Consider the following 20,646-nt stretch of genomic DNA (forward strand, 5'->3'; position numbering starts at 1 on the left):
TAGAGTTAGGAAGGAGGGTCACGGGGGAGGAAGCAGGACCCAGCAGGCCAGCCTCTGGTTCCACGCAGATCTGTCTGCCTTGGCTGCCCCAAAGGGGGGTAACATGAGCAAACATGGCCCCTTAGAGGGTCCTCACATCAGGCAGAAGTGTCCAGGTCCTGGTTCCCCACACTGGGCTCAGCCAGTGGCGTTGGGTGGTCCCTGGAGGAGTGAGGTGTCTCCTGAGGGGGCCAGCGGCGGGGCCCTTCTGCTATCACTCACTCCTTCCAGTGGAACTGCACGTTCTTGAAGGGAGCTCTGAGCAGTGCGCCTCCACGGCTGCTGCAGGAGGAGTGAGATCAAGCTGGGGAAGTCTTCCCAAGGCGCCTTCTCCACGCTCAAATGTGATCACAGAGCTGCCAGGAGCTGTTCTCAGGACACGCAGCAGGGACTGGAGGCCAACGCATGCCTGAGCTCCAGACAAGAAGGTTCTGTTTACTTCCTAGGGATGTTTCCTGGCTTGCTCTGGGCTGGGTCCAGGATCCAGAGAGGAAGAGGAGAGGGTCCCCACCTCTCCGGAGCCCACGATGGAAGGGGCTGTGATCCAAGAGGACAGCCCCGGGATTTGATTTTGGGGGCCAAATACTGGAGCCTCTAGGATGAGCATGTGAGGGGCAAAAGCCATCTTCCAGGTTTGGAGAAACTTTATTGTCAGAGAGACAGAGACAAGGCCAGGTGGCTTTATTGGAGGATCAGTGGTGGGGGTAGAGGCAGGCAAGGGCACTGCACACAGGTGGGATGGGGAGAGGAGGATCCCCGCTGGAGGCGACAGGCTTCGAGGGATGTGCCAGTAGGCAGAGGCTGTGGGCCTTGAGTCCTGTCTGCTGCCTCCAGCTTCCGTACAGGCTCAACGAGACATCATTCGCACAAACTCTGCCAGGACAAAGCCAAGGTTTTGGGTCTGCTCTCTGGACTGCACTAGGAGTGAGGCCATCTGCAGGCCTTGGGGCAGGTAAGAGTGTGGTTGAGGGGGAGGGTCTTCAAGGGCATCCCCTGGATCTGTTAGGGAATAGGCCCCAGGGCCAGGAAGAGGGGGCTTTGTCTTAAAGGGGAAAGAACAAACAAACTCTTGTAATGAAACCTGTTTTCCTTTTTGCTTTGACTGCTAAGAAGCTCGGGAGTACTTTGGGCTCTGCTTATGGGAATGTATTTCCACATAGTCATTCTCCTTGGCTTCTTGTTGGTATTTAATCATTCTCCCCTTTATGGGAATGCAGCATAGAGGAAGAGCCGGGTTCTGGATCAGGCTGCCCAGATTCAAATGTTGGCTCCATCTACTGCTTTTGCTAAGTGCCTAGGCTTTCCTGAGAGTGGACTTTCTTCTGCCTATGGGGATAACAATTCCTTCCTCTTGGGTTCTCCAGGATGGTTAACTAGGAGAGGGCAGGGGGTGCATGGCACAGGGTCTGGTGCACAGTGCTGGCACTTGCTGTGTGGTTTCTTATCTGGAGAAGCCCTCCAGGGTATGTTGCTAAGTGTGGTATCTGGTACCTTCGAAGTCGACCAGCCCGTCCCCATTGAGGTCGACGTCCTGCAGGATCTCGTCCACCTCCCGCTGGCTGAGGCGCTCCCCCAGCAGGGCCTTGAGGGCCGCCCGGAGCTCGCCCACGCTGATGCGGCCGTCCCCGTTGGCATCAAACTGTGGCGGCGTTGGTCGTGGCGTCGGGTCACTGCCAGTCATCCACCCGCTCAGCCCTGCCCGCCCTCAGCCCCAGTGGCCGCACCTCCCGGAAGGCGTCGCGAAGCTCCCGGACGCCGATCATGTCTGCTGTCTCTGCCAGCAGCTTGGGGCCCATCAGCTCCACGAAGTCTTCAAAGTCCACTTTCCCGCCACCTGGGGGTCCCGATCCAGGGCATCAGAGACCCCTGCCCCACCCCCCTCTGCCCTCTGCCCTCCCTTTGTGAATGGATCCTTCCCTCTCTCTGTGCCCAAAGCCTAGGTCATCTGTATTTCCCAATGGAAGTCACCCTCCAAACAAGGCACACATTTGGCCAAAAGTGAAACGAAAACCACTCTCAAAACTTCTTCGGCGGGTGCGGGGGCTCAGGCCTGTAATCCCTGCACTTTGGGAGGCCGAGGTGGGTGGATCACCTGAGGTCAGGAGTTCGAGACCAGCCTGGACAAGATGGCAAGACCCCATCTCTACTAAAAATACAAAAATTAGCCAAGTGTGGTGGTGGGCACCTGTGATCCTAGCTACTCAGGAGGCCAAGGCATGAGAATTGCTTGAACCCGGGAGGCGGAAGTTGCAGTGAGCTGAGATCGAGCCATTGCACTCCAGCCTCAGCAACAGAGCAAGACTCCATCTCAATAAAACTCCTTGGAGCTTTCCTTAATTTTCCTGAAGAGTTCAGCTGGGTTTAGGTCCTGGCTCCAAGGAACTTGCTGCATGACCTTGGACAAGTCACCTGACCATTCAGTTTCCTCATCTGCAAAATGAGGGTCTCAGTCCTCACTGTGCCTGCCTCCTAATGGCTGGTGAGATTCTCCAGAGGTAGAGCCTGCCTTGAGAATGACCCAGGCCGTGGGCTCTGGGGATAGCCTATGCAGCCACCTCTGTGCTTGGACTGCTTGGCTTCCTGGGTCTTGCTGGGGTATCTGGAGGACTGGGGATAGGGACAGGTTTGAGGCACATACTGATTTGCTGTGAGATCTCGATGAGCTCCATCTCGGTGGGCATGTAGCCCAGAGTCCGCATACAGGCCCCCAACTCGCGGCAGCCAATGTAGCCATCTCGGTCTCGGTCAAACTCCTGGAAGGCGACCTGCAGCTCTACCAGGCAGGGTGGGGTCAATCCTTCCCTGCATCTCCTGGACCCTGGCCTGGACCAGCCTACTCTTCTCTCTTGGTCCAGTCATCCCTCCTTCTGAACGTTAGATTCTCTTTGCTGCCTCAGGGCCTTTGCATGTGCTGTTCCTGTTATTTCTTTCAGCAAATACCTGAGGAGCATCTACCATGTGCCAAGCTCTGCTCTAGGCACTGGGGATACAGCAGTGAAAGGTTTCAAAAAGGAAGAAAAAGAAAGTGGGGGAACAAATCCTGACCGTTTGGAGATGTCCTCACTCTCCCCCTTCCTCTTTGGTTCTGTGTCACCTACCAAAGGAAGCTGTCCCTCTACATGTGGCCTCCCCCGGCTTGTGCGTTCCTTTCCTGGAGAGCACGTGCACCATTTGTACTTGTAGCTGACTAACTGACATTGGTCTCCAGAGGGCATGGGCCGTATCTATCTAGCGGGCCATGTTTCCAGCGCTCGGCCAGGGCCAGGCACATAGCACCTGAAAGTGTCAGCTGAATGAACAAATATAAAAGGGGCCCTGTCACCTGCCTGCTCAGTGAGACCAAGGAGCTGACAACTGGGTGGGGGTCTGTCATCCCCTCCCTGCTCAGTCTTGTCCCCATTTCCCTGAACTGGTCCCCTGAAGCCTTCTTGCTCCTACTTCCTCCTGGAAACACTGAGGCCCCCACCTGATGCCCCCCAACCCTGCGTCCCCACCCCATGCCCACCTCCCCTCCAGGGAACCAGTTCTTTCTCCAACCCTTTACCTTCAATCTCCTCGGGCCGCAGCTCCCGGTCCTGAAGGGGCACAGAGGGGTTAGGAATCCCCTGCTCCTCCTGATGGCTGCACCCTTCCTCTTGCTTCTCAGGGGGCTCCCTACCCAACCCTGCCCCCAACACGCACATGTAGGGCCTGTGTCTATCTGACTGCTCAGCCCTGGTTCCCACACAGTCCTGCTCACTGGCGTGGGCGACCAGGTGCCCCCTTCCCTGCTGCTGCCCAGGTGGCTCCTCGGGCCATCCCCAGCTACTCTGTCACCCTCTTCTGGGACAGGGGCTCCCTTTGCTGTGGTGGATCTGGGGTTTGGGCAGAACTTCAGACGTGGCCCCAGCAGCTTCGGTGTCACTGTTGATCTCTCTTCCGTTTCTGGAGTCATCGCTCTCTCCCCTCTCTGCACCCCCACCCCAGATCTGTGTGCCTTTGCTCTGATGTCCCCACTCAATCTTCTTCCCCCCAGCTCCAGGAGAGGCAAAGTGAGGGGCAAGGGCAGGCGGGCTGGTGGGCGGGTGGCCGTACATACGAGTTGGGTGGCGGCGATGCTGGGCCGCAGGAAGATGCAGGCAGGCCCCACCAGACTGTTGAGCACCGAGTAGCCCTGGACACCCGGCCCGGGGCCCCTCTGCTCCTTGGGGCTGGAGCTGGGGCTGGGGCAGGAGCCCCTTGATGGGGAGCCGAGCCACTGCCAGGGGTCCTGCAGCAGAGCTGGGTGTGAGCCGGGGCAGTGACCGCTGAGCTCCGGGCCTGCCAGCCCTCCCCACTCCTCTCCCCAGCCGCTCCTGTCTTTGGAGCCTGTCACAGGACAGTAGAGGAGGGGCTGGACGGCAGAGGACCCTCACCCATGAACACTTTAGGTTGAAGGAGTCTCTCCTCTAACTGTTCTGTTGGGCAAACTGAGGACCAGAAAAGGCAAGGGACTTGGCCAAGGCCACTGAGAAAGCCAGCGGCAGAGTGGGACCTTGTGCCCAGCTCTGTCTCCCAGATGGAGGCTGGCTAGCAGGGAGTGGGATCTGCAGCTGGGACAGGGCAGCTGGGGGACCTGGTGAGCCTGGCATATAGGAGACCCAGCGGTCTGTGGAAGCCAAGATCAGGATGTCAGAGGTATGGCTTCCAGGAAAAAATCACCTGGGGCAGTGGGCAGCCCCCAACCCTGCCTGGCCCTCACAGGGCTCTGCCCATCCCTTCTGACCCTCAGGGTCCATCCTGGCCTCCTGGCCTGAGCTTCTCCCCTGACCCTTCCTACCTTAGGTCCCCGGCGCCGGGGCCGCTTGGCACAGTTCCCCATGGGCTCTGAACCATGCCAGGCCTGGAACCCCGGGGGTGGCCCGGGCTGGGCCTCGGTGGATGCTGCTGCCCTCGGACTCCTGCCAGTCCCCAGCTGCTCCCAGTGAGAGCCTGGAGTACTGCCGGGGATTTTCCCGGGGTTTTGTGGGGAAGATTGGGGGCGGGTGGGCAGGCGGGGGACCTGGGCCCGGGGCTTGGGTCCTAATCCGGGATTATCTTTGAGTGTCTCCACTGCCGAGGGGGGCCAGTTGAGCCCAAGGCCCCCTGGAAAGAGCAGCCTCCGGAGACTGCCTCTTGAGGGTCTTCCAGACACCCCTTCTCCAGCACCTCCCCCTCCCCCTGCCTCTAATCTCTCCCAATCAGTGGAGATTTAATGTCTTCTGAAGCAGGGCCTGGGTCCCAGGAGGAGGAAGGCAGGCATGCAGTGTGCCAGGGTGAGCTAGGCCCTCCGAATGGCACAGATTCCGGTTGGTATGGACACGCAGGCCCTTCTGCACTGCCTCCCAGAGGGAGGCAGCCACTTGGCCCAGCCCAGGAAGCCCCTGCCTCTCCCTGCAGGACCCCAGCTGTGCCCTGGGCTCCTCGCTTGCCCTTGGCACCCCCTGCCTGGACTGGTGCCCTGCCCTTGGGTGAGGAGCAGAAGGGAACTGACTCGGTGCTGTGGGCAGCAGCAGGGCTCGGTGTGGGCGGAGGTGGGGAAGGGGAGCCACCCCAGACCAGCCAACCTGAGAGACCCTCCCCAGTTGGCCTGTGCCTCCAGGTCCCCTCCCTAGACTGAGTCCTGGGTCTGTCCTCTGGGGCCCCTAGTTGGGGTGTGGGGTCCCTGCTGTTTGCTTCTGGTCCCCTCACCCCCTGCCCACATTACCTGCCCATAGGCTGCCTGCACCTGGGCCTCGAGCTCCCGGAGGAGCGCCTGTCGCTGGGTAGCTGCTGGGCTGCCAAGGGCCTGGCTGGTTTCTGGAGTGCCCTTGGAGGGGCTGGGGTCCCCCGTGGGGAGGCTGCCATCTGTTGGGCCCTGGGGCTGGGCCATGGAGATGAGGGTGTGGCAACCTCCTCCTGGCTGAGGGACACTGTCCCTGTCTGGCCTTCCCAGTCCTGTGGGAGAGTGGCCTGGTGGGCAGCTGCAAGTGTGGCCCGGGTCCCTGTTTCTCTTCTTTCTGTCCCTTCCTCCACAAGCTGGGAAGTCCCCGTGTCCCCAGAGTCTCATATCCTCCCTGGCTCCACGTGGCCCCTCGTGCGGCCCTGCCAGCCTGGTGAAGCCCCTCATGCTGGCCACAGACTGTGCCCAGGGCTCCTCCTGACCGTCCTCACGGCCCTGGCGGGCAGCCCTCCCACCTGCCTTCAGCCTCCTCCCTGCAGCGTTCAGCCTCCATTTCTCTGGCTCACCCCCCGCCCCCGCCCATTGTCCCACACACTTTCCTTGCTCGGTTTCCATCTCACCCCCACCCCTTTCTGCCTCTCTGTCTCTGTGTCCGCTTCACCCGAAGCCCCGTCTCCATCCTCTCTGCCTGCCTTGGTCTCTCTCCGTCTGGGTCCAGCCATCTCTGACCTATCCAGCCCATCTCTCTACCGGCTCCTTCCCCATGTTGTCCCAAGGCCCTTTCTCGCATTGGTCCATCTGTCTATCCTTCTTTGCTCTTCCTCGTCTCCCCACCATCCTGTTCCCAGGAGAGCTCCAGAATTCTGGAAAGGCCTCTCCCACCTCCCCAGTCCAGAGCCCCAGGTCCCTCTGTGCTCCCCCTCCCTCTCTTCCTCCTCCCCAGGGTCCCTCTGTGCTCCCCCCTCCCTCTCTTCCTCTTCCCCAGGGTCCCTCTGTGCTCCCCCTCCCTCTCTTCCTCTTCCCCAGGGTCCCTCTGTGCTCCCCCTCCCACCCTCCCTCCTCCCCAGGGTCCCTCTCTGCTCCCCCCCTCCCTCCTCTCCAGGTCCCTCTGTGCTCCCCCTCCCTCTCTTCCTCCTCCCCAGGTCCCTCTGTGCTCCCCCTCCCTCTCTTCCTCCTCCCCAGGGTCCCTCTGTGCTCCCTCCCTCCCTCCTCTCCAGGTTCCTCTGTGCTCCCCCTCCCTCTCTTCCTCCTCCTCAGGGTCCCTCTGCACTGCCAACCTCCCTCCCTCCTCCCCACTGCCCACCTCCCTGCCTCCTGCCAGGACTTCCACCTGGTCCTGCTGACCTTTAGCTTCTTGCTTCTCAAGGAAAAGGGGTGAGGGTGGGCCAGGCAGCCCCTTCTGGCCTCCCAGGCTTCCTTGCCATGCCCTCAGCCCACTCACCACCCAGCTGCCTGCTCTTCAACTCCCAGAATGAGGTCATTGTCCTGCCCCAGCTCCATTCCAGGCCCCTCATGATTTATTCACCTGCCTCCCACACTGGCCTTTGTCCAAGGGAACTAGATCCTACTAGGTGCTGCCACCTGAGCTGGTAGCTCTGGCTTCTCTTGGCCGCACGCGGCCATCCACTCATGTATTCCCTCAGCAAATAGCTGAGGCTGGCTGGGCCAGCTGCTGGGGCTATGTCACAGGCCCTGTCTGCCCAGAGAAGCCCACTCTCAAGCACATCTAAGCAGGAAAAGAGCCACCAGACAGTCTCCAAGTGCTTTTGGTCATTGGCCCAGCCATCAGGGAGGCTTCATGGAGGAGGTGAGGGAGAAGGCAACACTGCAGGCATTGCCTGTTCATGTTTAACCTTACCTGGCCCTGGGTGAGAGCCAGCGTCCCTGGCAGGGATCAGCCTTGAACTTGGAGTGCCCCAGGAGCTGGAACCTGGCAGGATGTGTTGGACAAAGACCCTTGGGAGGGAGGAAAGAGTCAGTGGCCTCTGGAGAGGGTATGGGTGGCAGGAGGTCAGAGAAAATTTTAGAGGCTGAATCTGCAGCAAGCTTTTGTCCAGCACCTGCTCCGTGCCTTCCTGGGCGCTGGAACCAGCCCTTGCCTCCTGGAATCTTTCATCTGTTGGGAGATGTACATCCAGGAAACCAGAATGACAACGGCTGGGGAGGTGCAGGAAGGGCCAACAGGTGTCAGGAGGGAGGCCTCGGCCAGGCGAGGTGGCTCATGCCTGCAATCCCAGCACTGTGGGAGGCCAAAACTCCATTTGAGGTCAGGAGTTTGAGACCAGCCTGGCCAACATGGCGAAACCCTATCTCTACTACAAATACAAAAATTAGCTGGCATGGTGGTGCATGCCTGTAATCCCAGCTACTTGGGAGGCTGAGGCAGAAGAATCACTTGCACCCGGGAGGCAAAGGTTGCAGTGAGCCGAGATTGCACCACTGCTCTCCAGCCTGGATGACAGAGTGAGACTCTTGTCTCAAAACAAAAAACAAACAAACAAACAAACAAAACTGACATGCCAGCCAAGAGCAGAGTATGACGGGAATGGCTGAGAAAGGGAGGGGACAGCCACACAGGCAGAGGAAAGCCTGCACACCGAGGACAGGCCGGGGTTGAAGGCGGAGGAAAGCCTGCACACCGAGGACAGGCCGGGGTTGAGAGGCGAGTGGAGAGGCTGGTTGTGACCATTCCCATTGCCTCAGCCTTCAGCGTCCTTCAGCTCTACCTCTCCACGTGGGGAGCAGGAACACCCTGTTACTGCCTCCCAGACAGTAAGGTCTCTGAAAACATTCCTCGGAGACAGGAATTCTCTGCAAGGCCATAGAAAGGGCCAGTGGGCCTGGGTTCCCCCAAGCACACATGGTGTCACCCTGGGAAAGGTATATCACCTCCTTGAGCCTCAGTTTCCTTATCTGAAAAGTGGAGGCTGACCTAGCATCTGCCTCCCAGTGCCATTGTGGAAATTAGATGGCAGGACCTGGCAGGTTCCTGGCACACAGGAAGGTGCAGAACATAGTGGGCACTGCATGTGATGAATGATTCCATGTCTAAATACCCATCTTCAAAAGTGGGAACTGGTGAGAAATGTGCGTCCTAAAGTATAATTCAAAACAGTGGGGTCTGTAACTGCTCAGGGTATAGGGGGTAAGAGTTTTCAATTGGGGAGCAAAGGCCTTGTTTCTAAGTGGAGGAGAAAGCCTGGCTTCAAAATCCCCCCCGGCTTGTGTTCAATGAGCAGCATCCTGGAGCATTCGTCTTGGTGCCCTCAACTTGCCCACCGTGTCTTACCCAAGCTGGGGTTCTGGCTCCAGTGTCCAGGATGGGTGGATCAGGGGTTTGACTGATGGGTAGACAGAGGGATGATGGGTAGAAGGATGGTTGTTGGGTAAAATGGATGGTTGGATGGATGGGTGGACTCTGATGAACCGGTGTTTCAATGGACAGATGGCTGGACAGGAGGATGGATAGTTGGGTTGGTGGATGAGAAGTTGGATGGGTGGGCAGGTGGGTGGGCGGCTGGCTGGAAGGATGGGAGGTGATTTGAGGGCTGGTGGTGCACTGGTTGGTAAATGGATGGATGGTTGCATAGATAGTTTGTTGGGTAGATGGTTGGATAGATGGATGAATGGAAGATGGATTGATTGCCTGGGTAAATGGGTGGTTGGATGAATGGATGGATACATGATAGGTGAATATCTTGATGGACTGCTGTTGAATGTTTGGTGGATGGATGGATGGATGACTGGGCAGATGAGGCTTTGGATGGATAGAGAGATAGATGGAAGTAGATAGACTGCTGGGAGGATGGCCTGCTGGTGAAGCGTGTGTGTGTGTGTGTGTGTGTGCGCGCGTGCGCACGCACACGTGTGTTTTGAGACAGGATCTCTGTCGCCCAGGCTTGAGCACGGTGGCACAATCATGGCTCATGGCTTACTACAGCCTTGACCTCCTGGGCTCAAGCGATCTTTCCCTCAGCCTTTTGAGTAGCTGGCACTATGGACATGTGGCACCGTGCCCAGCCATACTTTTTTTGTGTTTATTGCAGACATGACATCTTGCTTTGCTGCCAGGCTAGTCTTGAATTCCTGGCCTCAAGTGATCCTCCGGCCGTGGCCTCCCAAAGTGTTTGGATTACAGCCATGAGCCATGGCTCCTGGAAGGGTCCCGTATTCCTCATTAAAAGAGTTCATTAGGGTGCAGACTCCATCCTGCCTATTTTGGTGTCTCTCTTGGTGTCTAGCTGATTCATTGCCTGGCATATACTAATCAACTCACTAATGAAGACTTGTGTCTATCTCCCTCCGCTCTTAACTGTGATTCCTCTAACGGCAAAGATGAGGGCTTCTCCCCATCTTCCCCACCAGTCGAACCCAGAGCTTGGTACCTGGTAAGAACCATGTTGAGATGCTCCTTCATAACCACCAGGATAATGAACGTAAAAAAGACGGCTGCTAACCACCCTGGGTCAGGATGTGGAGACATTGGAAAGGACTTTGGCAAGTCCTCAATATGAGTTATCACATGACCCAGCAATTCCACTCCTAGGCATGTCAACAACTGAACAATTGAAAACATAAGTTTGGCTCGTGTCTATGGTCTCAGCGCTTTGGGAGGCCAAGGCAGGAGGATCACTTGAGGCCAAGAGTTCAATGCCAGCTTGGGCAATAAAGGGAGACCCTGTCTTTACAATACATTTAAAAATTAGCCGGGCACATCGATGAGTACCTCTGTAGTCCCAGCTACTCAGGAGCTGTACTCCAGCCTGAGTGACAGAGCAAGACCCTGTCTCCAAAAAACCAAACCAAAACAAAACAAAAACTGCTATAAGTTCGCGCAGAAACTTCTACGGAAACGTTCATAAAAGCATTATTCAAAGTAGATCAAAAAGTGAAACAACCTAAACGTCCATCAACTATGAATGAGTGAAGGCCGGGCATGGTGACTCACGCCTGGAATCCCAACACTCTGGGAGATTGAGGCAGGTGGATAACCTGAGGTCAGAGGTTCGAGACAGTCTGGTCAACATGGTGAAACCCCATCTCTACTAAAGTTGCAAAAATTAGTCTGGTGTGGTGGTGGGCACCTGTAGTCCCAGCTACTCGGGAGACTGAGGCAGGAAAATTGCTTGAACGTAGGAGGTGGAGGTTGCAGTGAGCCGAGATCACGTCACCGAACTCCAGCCTGGGTGACAGAGCAAGACTCCGTATCAAAACAAAACAAAACAAAACAAAACAAAACAAAACAACCCCCCCACCACAAAAAGCAAACTATGAATGAGTTAAGAAAGGTGGTCTATCACTGCGATGGAATATTACTTGGCCATAAAAAGAAATGAAGTGCTGGCACATTCTACGGCAGAGATGAACCCTGAAAACGGTATGCTAAGTGACAAATACAGACACAAAAGGACAAATTTCATTTGCATGAAATGTCCAGCATAGGCAAATCCATAGTGACAGAAAGTAGATTAGTGGTTGCACGGGGCTCGGGGGAGGAGGAAAGAAGAGGGACTGCTAATGGGCATGGGGTGTCTTTTTGGCCCGATGAACATGTTCTGGAATTAGATAGGGTGATGACTGCACAACGCTGAATTTATGAAAAAGCACAGGATGCAGGCTTTGTAAGGGTGAATCTTATATAACAATAAAGACGCGGTGATTCACGCCTGTAATCCCAGCACTTCGGAAGGCCAGGGTGGGCGGATCATTTGAGCTCAGGAGTTCAAGACCAGCCTGGGCAACATGCTGAAACCCTGTCTCTACTAAAAACACAAAAATTAGCTGGGCATGGTTACATGTGCTTGTAGCCCCAGCTACTCAGGAGACTGACGTGGGGGGATCGCTTGAGCCCAGGAGATCGAGGCTGCAGTGAGCCAAGATTGTGCCACTGAACTCCAGCCCGGTGACAGTGCAAGTCTCAGTCTCAAAACACAACAAAAGCTGTTTTTATCCACTTTAGAACCCACCAAAGAGACAGGCGCTGAAGTGCACATGCAGTGGAGGTGGGGTAGACTGGGAAAAGCTGTGCTGCTGGGAGGAAGAGGAGGTGGCTCCAGGGTAGCCACATGGAACACCACAGCATCGTGGGAGCAAGCCATCTGGACGTTCAGCCCAGCCGGTGGCAGGAGAGGGGCAGTCCGCTGGACAACAAAGGGTCCTCCCACACTCTCAGATCTGTGATGCTTCTGCACAAAGGAGGAGCAGGTGCTCCAGGCCACAGCAGGTTCCTCTGAGCCTCGGTGTCCTCATCTGTATAATGGGAATGTGACTCCCTCCCTCCCAGTTTGCGTGGAGATGAAATGAGATCATTTCTATGAAAGCTCTTTGTAAGCTGCTACATGCTGGGCAGATGTTCCTCCAGCTGTGAGTCAGGGATGAGATCCCAGCCCTGGCACCACTTCCCCTCCCCCCAGGCCTAGGCAGCTGGGAGCTCAAATGAGGAGGAGGGGAAGCACGACCAACCATGAGTGCCCCGTGTAGGGGGCTGATCAGGGCCATGTTTTGATTTTTTCCCCCATGCTTTGGGTGGGCGGTTCTACACCTGGGAAGGACACCTCCATCCCTCCTATGGCTCTGAGCCCTCCGGAGGAGGGGCAGCCAGGAGGAGAACTGGACTGGGGACCAGCTGAGCTTGCAATGAGGCAGCACTGGGCTCCACCAGGTGAGACACAGCCCTCCCAAGTCCAGGAGGCACTGCCCATCTCTGCCCGGCCGGCATTTGAAGGCTGCATTCCCCTCATATGCAGTCAAGAAACGGTTTGCAGACTATGTGGGGGGGAAAAGATAATCTATTCCTCAACATTCATGAGTTGTTAGTTGGATTGGACCCCTGTAATAGAAGAACAAGAGAAAAACCAACAATCACACAGCAGCAATCTCAGTGAAAAGTCAGTCCAAGCAGTGATGAGATTTCACTCACATAGTATCTTCAACAAAGAAGAATACATTTTAGAGAAATGACGAGAATCATAAAGTGGCTTTAGGCTTCCGAGAGTGATCGCTGTTGGAAGGTAAGTCTATGGCAAGAAACTAATGGAGGGAGGTTTATCTGCAAATCCTGTCAGCAGACGAGGAGGGTCTCCTGTAACTTTATAGGAGTTTATATAATTTCCTATAAAAGAGGAATTTTATCAACTTGCATAAGTGCCTGTTTTATAGCCTCCTGTCCTGCAGCCTGTTTTTCCCCAAGCCCCTCGTGGAAAGTGGCCACCTTGTTGGTTGGAAGCAGCTTCTGACAGACCCCAGCAACTTATAGAAAGTGAACGTTCCCATGAGCACGCTGAAGTCTCCAGCCCGGAAGGAGCGTCATGACCATACCATACGGCCCATGTGCTGATGTTAGGGAGCCTGGGAGAGCCAGGGTGACTCCATTTTTAAACCACGTCCATCTTGGTATTTCGTTTATTTATTTATTTAGAGATGGAGTCTTGCTCTGCTGCTAAGGCTGGAGTGCAGTGGCACAGTCTCGGCTCACTGCAACCTCTACCTCCCGGGTTCAAGCGATTCTCCTGCCTCAGCTCCCGAGTAGCTGGGATTATAGGTGCCCACCACCACGCCTGGCTAATTTTTGTATTTTTAGTAGAGACAGAGTTTCACCATGGCCAGGCTGGCCTCAAACTCTTGACCTCAAGTGATCTGCCCACCTCAGCCTCCTAAAGTGCTGGGATTACAGGTGTGAGCCACCATGCCAGCCATTTTTGTTTTTAAATTAGAGATGAGGTCTCACTGTGTTGCCAGGCTGGTCTCCAATTCCTGGGCTCAAGCAATTCTCCTGCCTTGGCCTCCCAAATTGAAATCAACTTCATCTTTAAACTATTAAGACATTGGTTGAGCACAGTGGCTCATGCCTGTAATCCCAGCACTTTGGAATAAATGTGCTTTGATACAATAACACTTTAATAAAACCAGTTTTATTAAAGTTTCTTCAAATCAATAAAATACTAATTTTTGTCATTCTGTCAGCCCACCTGCATGTAGGGATAGCTTAGTTCAGTCTTTGCATATATATATATATATATATGGGTCTTGTCTATGCAAAGACATATATATATATATTTAAGAAAATATAGCTGAGATTATAAGTGCCCACCACCGTGCCTGGCTAATTTTTGTATTTTTAGTAGAGATAGAATTTCTTTTTTTTTTTCTTCCTTTTTTTTTTTTTGAGACGGAGTTTCACTCTTGTTACCCAGGCTGGAGTGCAATGGCACGATCTCGACTCACCGCAACCTCCACCTCCTGGGTTCAGGCAATTCTCCTGCCTCAGCCTCCCAAGTAGCTGGGATTACAGGCACGCGCCACCATGCCCAGCTAATTTTTTGTATTTTTAGTAGAGATGGGGTTTCACCATATTGACCAGGATGGTCTTGATCTCTTGACCTCGTGATCCACCCGCCTCAGCCTCCCAAAGTGCTGGGATTACAGGCGTGAGCCACCGCGCCCGGCCTAGTAGAGATAGAATTTCACCATGGCCAGGCTGGTCTCAAACTCTTGACCTCAAGTGATCTGCCCACCTCATATGATGTGTATATATCACCTAAAACAAAGATGGGGCACCCCTCCTGTTGCTTTCTGAGGGTGCCCTGCTCTGTAATGGAGTAGCTTTCTACAAACTCTGTCTTCTCACTGCACTCTTCAACTTACCTTGAATTCCTTCCTGCATGAGATCCAAGAACCTGCTCTTACGTTGCTTGAAGGGAGTCCTAAAGTTGATGAATGCCTGCCTAGCTCCATTCCCCCCTGACCTGGAATGTTTAATTGGCTATACATCTTTTGACTCTAAGTCCCTCGGCCATAGGGACCCCACCAAGGGACATAATGGACCCAGGACAGGTAGCACACCACCCTGGGATCAATATGGGATAAAATAAAAGCCTGGCAGGCTGGGTGCAGTGGCTCATGCCTGTAATCCCAGCACTTTGGGAGGTCAAGGTGCGCAGATCACCTGAGGTCAGGAGTTCAAGACCAGCCTGGCTAACATGGTAAAACCTCGTCTCTACTAAAAATACAAAAATTAGCCAGGTATGGTGGAGTCCACCTGCCATCCCAGCTACTAGGGAGGCTGAGGCGGGAGAAGCACTTGAAGCGGGAGGCACAGGTTGCAACGAGCCAAGATTGCGCCATTGTACTCCAGCCTCAGTGACAGAGCAAGACTCTGTCTCAAAAATAAATGAATAAATAATAAATAATGAAATCTTGGCCATTGATACTGCCTCTGGCATACCTTGACAAAAAAGGGGATATATATACACTGAAGAAATAAATACAATTCTAAGCCCCTTAACAGAATGGACCCCTCTGTTGGTCAAAGGAATTAAAAGAAACCTTTAAAAATGTAATTCAGGCCACGATAGGAAGCTGGGGGTCCGACCAGCCTTGCTACACTTTTTACCCCTTGGAATTCAGGCACAGCTGACCAGCATTAACATTAAAACAAAAATTATAAAACTGACAGAAGTCGGGCGCGGTGGCTCAATCCTGTAATCCCAGCACTTTGGGAGGCTGAGGCAGGTGGATCACGAGGTCAAGAGATCAAGACCATCCTGGTCAACAAGGCGAAACCCCGTCTCTACTAAAGATACAAAAAATTAGCTGGGCATGGTGGCACGTGCCTGTAATCCCAGCTACTCAGGAGGCTGAGGCAGGAGAATTGCCTGAACCCAGGAGGCGGAGGTTGCGGTGAGCCGAGATCGCGCCATTGCAGTCCAGCCTGGGGAACAAGAGCAAAACTCTGTCTCAAAACAAACAAACAAACAAACAAAAAACTGACAGAACAGACTCTATGGAAATAAGATATCGAATTATGAACATTATCCAGGACCATGCAAGGCAAGGTTTAAGTCTCCACCCCAAGGCACACAGTCATATATTCCATGCATGTTTGTGTAACATACATGTGTCAGGACCACCTCCATAGATATTCGTAGCTTCCATGTTCAATCATGAGGCCTCATCTTACTAAAAACCTGGAAAGAAGGGGCTGGATGTGGTGGCTTATGCCTGTAATCCCAAAACTTTCAGAGGCTGAGGTGGACGGATCACTTGAGGTCAGGAGTTTTAGATCAGCCTGACAAACATGGCGAAACCCCGTCTCTACTAAAAATATAAAAATTAGCCAGGCATGGTGGCAGGCACCTGTAATCCCAGCTACTTGGGAGGCTGAGGCAGGAGAATTGCTTGAACCTGGAAGGCGGAGGTTGCAGTGAGTCAAGATCATGCCACTGCACTCCAGCCTGGGCGACAGAGCAAGACACCATCTCAAAAACAAGACTAAACAAAACAAAAAAACTTGGAAAGAAGGATTCCCCAAAGAACAATTACAATCAAAATGGAGGGTCCCCTATTAAGTATTGTTAAGCACGCCCTCTGCTGTTAAACTTCAGGGACTCGCTAGCTGGGCACACCTGTCCAGGATTAAATCTGTTTCTTTTTTTGGGCGGGGGGGACGGAGTTTCACTCTTGTCACCCAGGCTGCAGTGCAGTGGCGCGATCTCGGCTCACGGCAACCTCTGCCTCCCAGGTTCAAGCAATTCTCCTGCCTTAGCCTCCTGAGTAGCTGGGATTACAGGCGTGCACCACCATGCCTGGCTAATTTTTGTATTTTTCATAGAAACAGGGTTTCACCACGTTGGCCAGGCCGGTCTCAAACTACTGACCTCAGGTGATCCACCCACCTCAGCCTCCCAAAGTGCTGGGATTACAGATGTGAGGCACCGTGCCTGGAGGATTACACTTGTTTCTTATGAGTCCCCACAGGTACCTGAGAAAGACACCGTGATCTACACTTCAGGTTGGGTGTAGAAGACCCTAAAGAAATAAACACGTAAGTCACATCCCGAGTCCCTCCTGCTTAACAACTCCCGTCCCACACAGGTTTGCACCCCCAAGAGATTCCTATGACTCTTTGGTCACCCATTTAATCAACCTATAAATAACTTGTCTTGTATTTGGGATCATGAAACCCACGGTTACCAGTGTATTGACAACATTTGGTTTGCGCGCCAGTGTATATTGGGACAAGCAAAACCCTCTAATAGACAATTACATCACCTCGCTGACCCGAGCTCTAAGTGGGCAGTTAGCTTTGTATTGGCTGGGGTTGGGCATGCCGTCAGCTTATTGGCCCTCTGGGAAAAACTTGCCTATCACCAGGCACCTCTTCAAAAAAAAAATTTTTTTTTTTTTTGAGACGGAGTTTCGCTCTTGTTACCCAGGCTGGAGTGCAATGGCGCGATCTCGGCTCACCGAAACCTCCGCCTTCTAGGTTCAGGCAATTCTCCTGCCTCAGCCTCCCGAGTAGCTGGGACTACAGGCGCGCACCACCATGCCCAGCTAATTTTTGTATTTTTAGTAGAGACGGGGTTTCACCTTGTTGACCAGGATGGTCTCGATCTCTTGACCTTGTGATCCACCCGCCTCGGCCTCCCAAAGTGCTGGGATTATAGGCGTGAGCCACCGCTCCGGCCCCAAAGTTTCACTTCGTCATTCTATACAGTCTCATAAAATGGGGGACACTTCAGATTAATCAAAAGTCTCCCTTGATTCCTTCAAAGATATAGTAATGGATAATAGATTACCACTAGATTGCGTATTGCTTGAACAAGGGGCAGTGTGCCCTATAATAAAAAATCCAGCTGGGCGTGGTGGCTCACACCTGTAATCCCAGCTACTTGGGAGGCTGAGGCAGGAAAATTGCTCGAACCCGGGAGGCGGAGGGAAACCCCGTCTCAAATAATAATAATAATAATAATGATAATAAATAAAAAACCTCCTGCACTTACGTGAACACCTCAGGTCAGGTAGAAGAAGATACACAGAACCAGCTGCCTGGTTGCATAAATATAACCAAGGCACCAACCCAGCTACCTGGTCCGTCATTAAATTTGCCATCCAGAATATCACTGGTTTTTGCTGCTCCTAGAGCCTTGGGTAGCTTATCTTGTTATTACTCATCTTTGGCCCTTTCTTGTTTAGCCGCTTGGTAAAGTTCATGTCTTCTGTTAATAGATTACGGCCGTTCCACATAAATATGATCCTGGCACAAGGCTTCCAACCCATTCCATCTTCTGAGCTGGGAAATAAACACACCCTGCCCTTAGGCCTTGGAAATCAGGCAGCCAGAGACTTTTCCACCTTCAATACCAGGCGTTCCACCTGAACGAGGACCTCCCCTGGCTCCCTGGAGGCCAACTGCAAACCCTTATGAGAGAATCCTGTTCCAAAGATCAAAACCCCCCATCAACATGAAGAAGTTGCTATGGGCCATCTTCACTCTTCTCTCCCTTAGATTAAGGGCTCTCTCATAAGTAGGTAGGGGGACTGCCAGGGAAGCAGGAGCCTGGGACAGCCAGAGTGACATCATTTTCAAATCAAATCCATCTTTGCCGGGCGCAGTGGCTCACACCTGTAATCACAGCACTTTGGGAGACTGAGGTGTGCAGATCATGAGGTCAGGAGACTGAGACCATCCTGGCCAACATGGTGAAATCCTGTCTCTACTAAAATACAAAAAATTAGCCAGGTGTGGTGGCAGGTGCCTGTAGTCCCAGCTGCTTGGGAGCCCGAGGCAGGAGAATCGCTTGAACCCGGGAGGCAGAGGTTGCAGCGAGCCAAGATTTCGCCCATGCACTCCAGCCTGATGACAGGCCATCTCAAAAAAAAAAAAAAAAAAAATCAAGTCCATCTTAAAACTAGCAACGTACATTCCGTGCCAGTCACAAGCCATGGTTCTAAGACGCTTACAGCTAAGGAAACCGCTTGGTACTGCCTTGGTACGCATTGCTGCAGCCACAGAAATCCCAGACGTCCCAGTACCCATGACCACATATGCTTTCGAGATAATTATGCTCATGCTTTGACGCACTCACACATTCAAATGTCAAGGATAGTTTTCTTTAAATCAATAAAATAATAAATTTTGTCATGCTGTCAGCCCACCCACACAGAGGCACAATCTAGTTGGGTCTTGGCGTAGATGAGAACCCTGCATGAGAAGGACTTGAAGCTGCTGTGTCTTTCCTCCCGAGTTTTGAAGATGCTGTAACGGACTGGCTTTCAGTAAGCTCGTTCTTCTCACTGCACTCTGTCACTCGCCTTGAATTCCTCCCTGCGTGAGATCCAAGAACCCCCTCTTGGGATCTGGATCTGGACCGCTTTTTCTGGGAACACTGGCATAATGACTCAGTGCGTCTGTGCGACTGGGACCTCTCCTCTGCATGCCATCATGCCCCCCGACCTCCATCACTCCATAAAACCCTCCTGTGCCTTTCCCGTGAGGAGAGGCTGCTTTGGAGAGTCCTCTCAGTGTTTTCCTTACTAATGCCAAGTAATAAAACCCCTGTTCACCTAAACCTGCTTTCCGTGAAGTCGTTTCTTACTCGCCAGGTGAAAGAACTCAGGTGTTCTCTGGTAACAAGTCCCTGGGGCTGAGAATCTAGAGCTGTCTCTAATAAACGAGAATTGACATCCTGCCTTTAGGAGGAGAGAAGGACAGGCAGCGCTCTCTCTCTGTTCCTTCTTCTTCTTTGAGATGGAGTCTCACTTTGGAGTGTAGCAGCCCGATCTCAGCTCACTGTAACCTCCACAACTCTGCCTCAGCCTCCCGGTGGCTGGGATTACAGGCATTCACCACCACGCCCGGAAAATTTTTGTATTTTTATTTTTTATTTTATTTTATGTATGTATGTATGTATGTATTTTTTTTGAGACGGAGTTTCACTCTTGTCACCCAGGCTGGACTGTAATGGCTCGATCTTGGCTCACTGCAACCTCCACCTCCCCAGTTCGAGCGATTCTCCTGCCTCAGCCTCCCAAGTAGCTGGGATTACAGGCACCCACCCCCATGCCCGGCTAATTTTCATATTTCTAGTAGAGACGGTTTTGCCATGTTGGCCAGGCTTGTCTTGAACTCCTGACCTCAGGTGATCCGCCCACCTCAGCCTCCCCAGGTGTTGGGATTACAGGTGTGAGGTACTTGGCCTGTTTGCTCCTTAATTGCCTCCAGCTCAAGAACAATTTTATGTGAAAGAGGCATGTTTTGGGATGACAAAATATGGTTTTCCTCAACTACGAGGTTTCAAAGAGGAAAGAACGAGAGTGGATCAGCACAGGCCCCTGGAGCCAGACCTGGGTTCAAATCCTGTTCACTAGCTGTGTGACCTTGGGCATGTCACTTAACCTCTCTGTGCCTCCTCTGTTTCCTCTTCTATAAAATGAAGATGAGCTGGGTGCGGTGACTCACACCTGTAATCTCAGCACTTTGGGAGGCTGAGGCTGATGGATCATGTGAGGTCAGGAGTTCAAGACCAGCCTGGCCAACATGGCGAAACCCTGTCTCTACTACAAATACAAAAATTAGCCAGGAATGATGGCACACATGTGTAGTCCCAGCTACTCGGGAGGCTGAGGCAGAAGAATCGCTTGAATCCGGGAGGCAGAGGTTGCGGTGATCGAGATGGCTTCACTGCACTCCAGCCTGGGTGACAGAGTGAGACTCAGTCTCCAAAAAAATAAAAATAAAAAAGCATTTTTTGAGCACCTACAGTCCACTGGTGCTGGGGATCCAGGAATGTGCGAGGTCCTCAGTCCTGGCTGTCTGTGTGGTTTGGGGGTGGGCATGGGGATGTGTCAATGTCTGGTGGCCGTTAGGTGTGGGTGCCTCTTGCAAAGCCACTGCCTGCAGGCAGGGTATATCCATGCAGATGGGCAGGCTGAGCCCTGCCTGACCCTGCCCTCATCACGCCCACGCCTCCTTACCCTGACCTGCTCCCGGACTTGGCGTGTTCCTGGGGTGGAGCCAAACAGTGAGTAGGTCTCTGGGTGTGTCCCCCCCACTTCCTGCTGGGCTTCCACTTCCCTGCCTGCAAACGGTAGGGTCTCGACTGGGGGCGGGGGGGCGGGGCCAGGCTGAGTCATCACCCTAACCCAGTCTGCTGGAGGTTCGCCCAGCC

General features: G+C 53.4%; 1 protein-coding gene across 2 annotated transcripts; it reads right to left on the reverse strand.

Annotated features, from left to right (window-relative positions):
• Positions 1 to 665: 665 nt before the first annotated feature.
• CABP2 (calcium binding protein 2) lies at positions 666 to 4,970 on the reverse strand. 2 transcript variants are annotated; one of them, XM_009008573.6, is made up of 7 exons: positions 4,838 to 4,970; positions 4,114 to 4,288; positions 3,584 to 3,614; positions 2,678 to 2,812; positions 1,764 to 1,873; positions 1,531 to 1,678; positions 668 to 912 (listed from the first exon to the last, which is right to left on the reverse strand). In XM_009008573.6, exons 1-7 carry the CDS (start codon positions 4,891 to 4,893, stop codon positions 887 to 889), a joined length of 681 nt encoding a protein of 226 aa, XP_009006821.1. In that variant the 5' UTR covers positions 4,894 to 4,970; the 3' UTR covers positions 668 to 886. The 2 variants fall into 2 exon arrangements, with proteins under 2 accessions (XP_078197699.1, XP_009006821.1); XM_078341573.1 differs by lacking the exon at positions 4,838 to 4,970 and having other exon boundaries at positions 666 to 912; positions 4,118 to 4,288.
• Between the last annotated feature and the right edge of the window lie 15,676 nt (positions 4,971 to 20,646).

Source organism: Callithrix jacchus, chromosome 10 (assembly GCF_049354715.1).
Source record: "Callithrix jacchus isolate 240 chromosome 10, calJac240_pri, whole genome shotgun sequence".
Lineage (NCBI taxonomy): Eukaryota > Metazoa > Chordata > Mammalia > Primates > Cebidae > Callithrix > Callithrix jacchus.

What these genes read in the sequence shown, in the direction of transcription:
- CABP2 (XM_009008573.6), bottom strand. Translation starts at nt 4,893, where the DNA reads ATGGTTCAGAGCCCATGGGGAACTGTGCCAAGCGGCCCCGGCGCCGGG. An exon ending in TTCGCGACGCCTTCCGGGAG is followed by an intron (nt 1,679 to 1,763) that starts GTGCGGCCACTG and finishes ACGCCGCCACAG; the next exon opens with TTTGATGCCAACGGGGACGG. An exon ending in CGGGCTGGTCGACTTCGAAG is followed by an intron (nt 913 to 1,530) that starts GTACCAGATACC and finishes TTGTCCTGGCAG; the next exon opens with AGTTTGTGCGAATGATGTCT.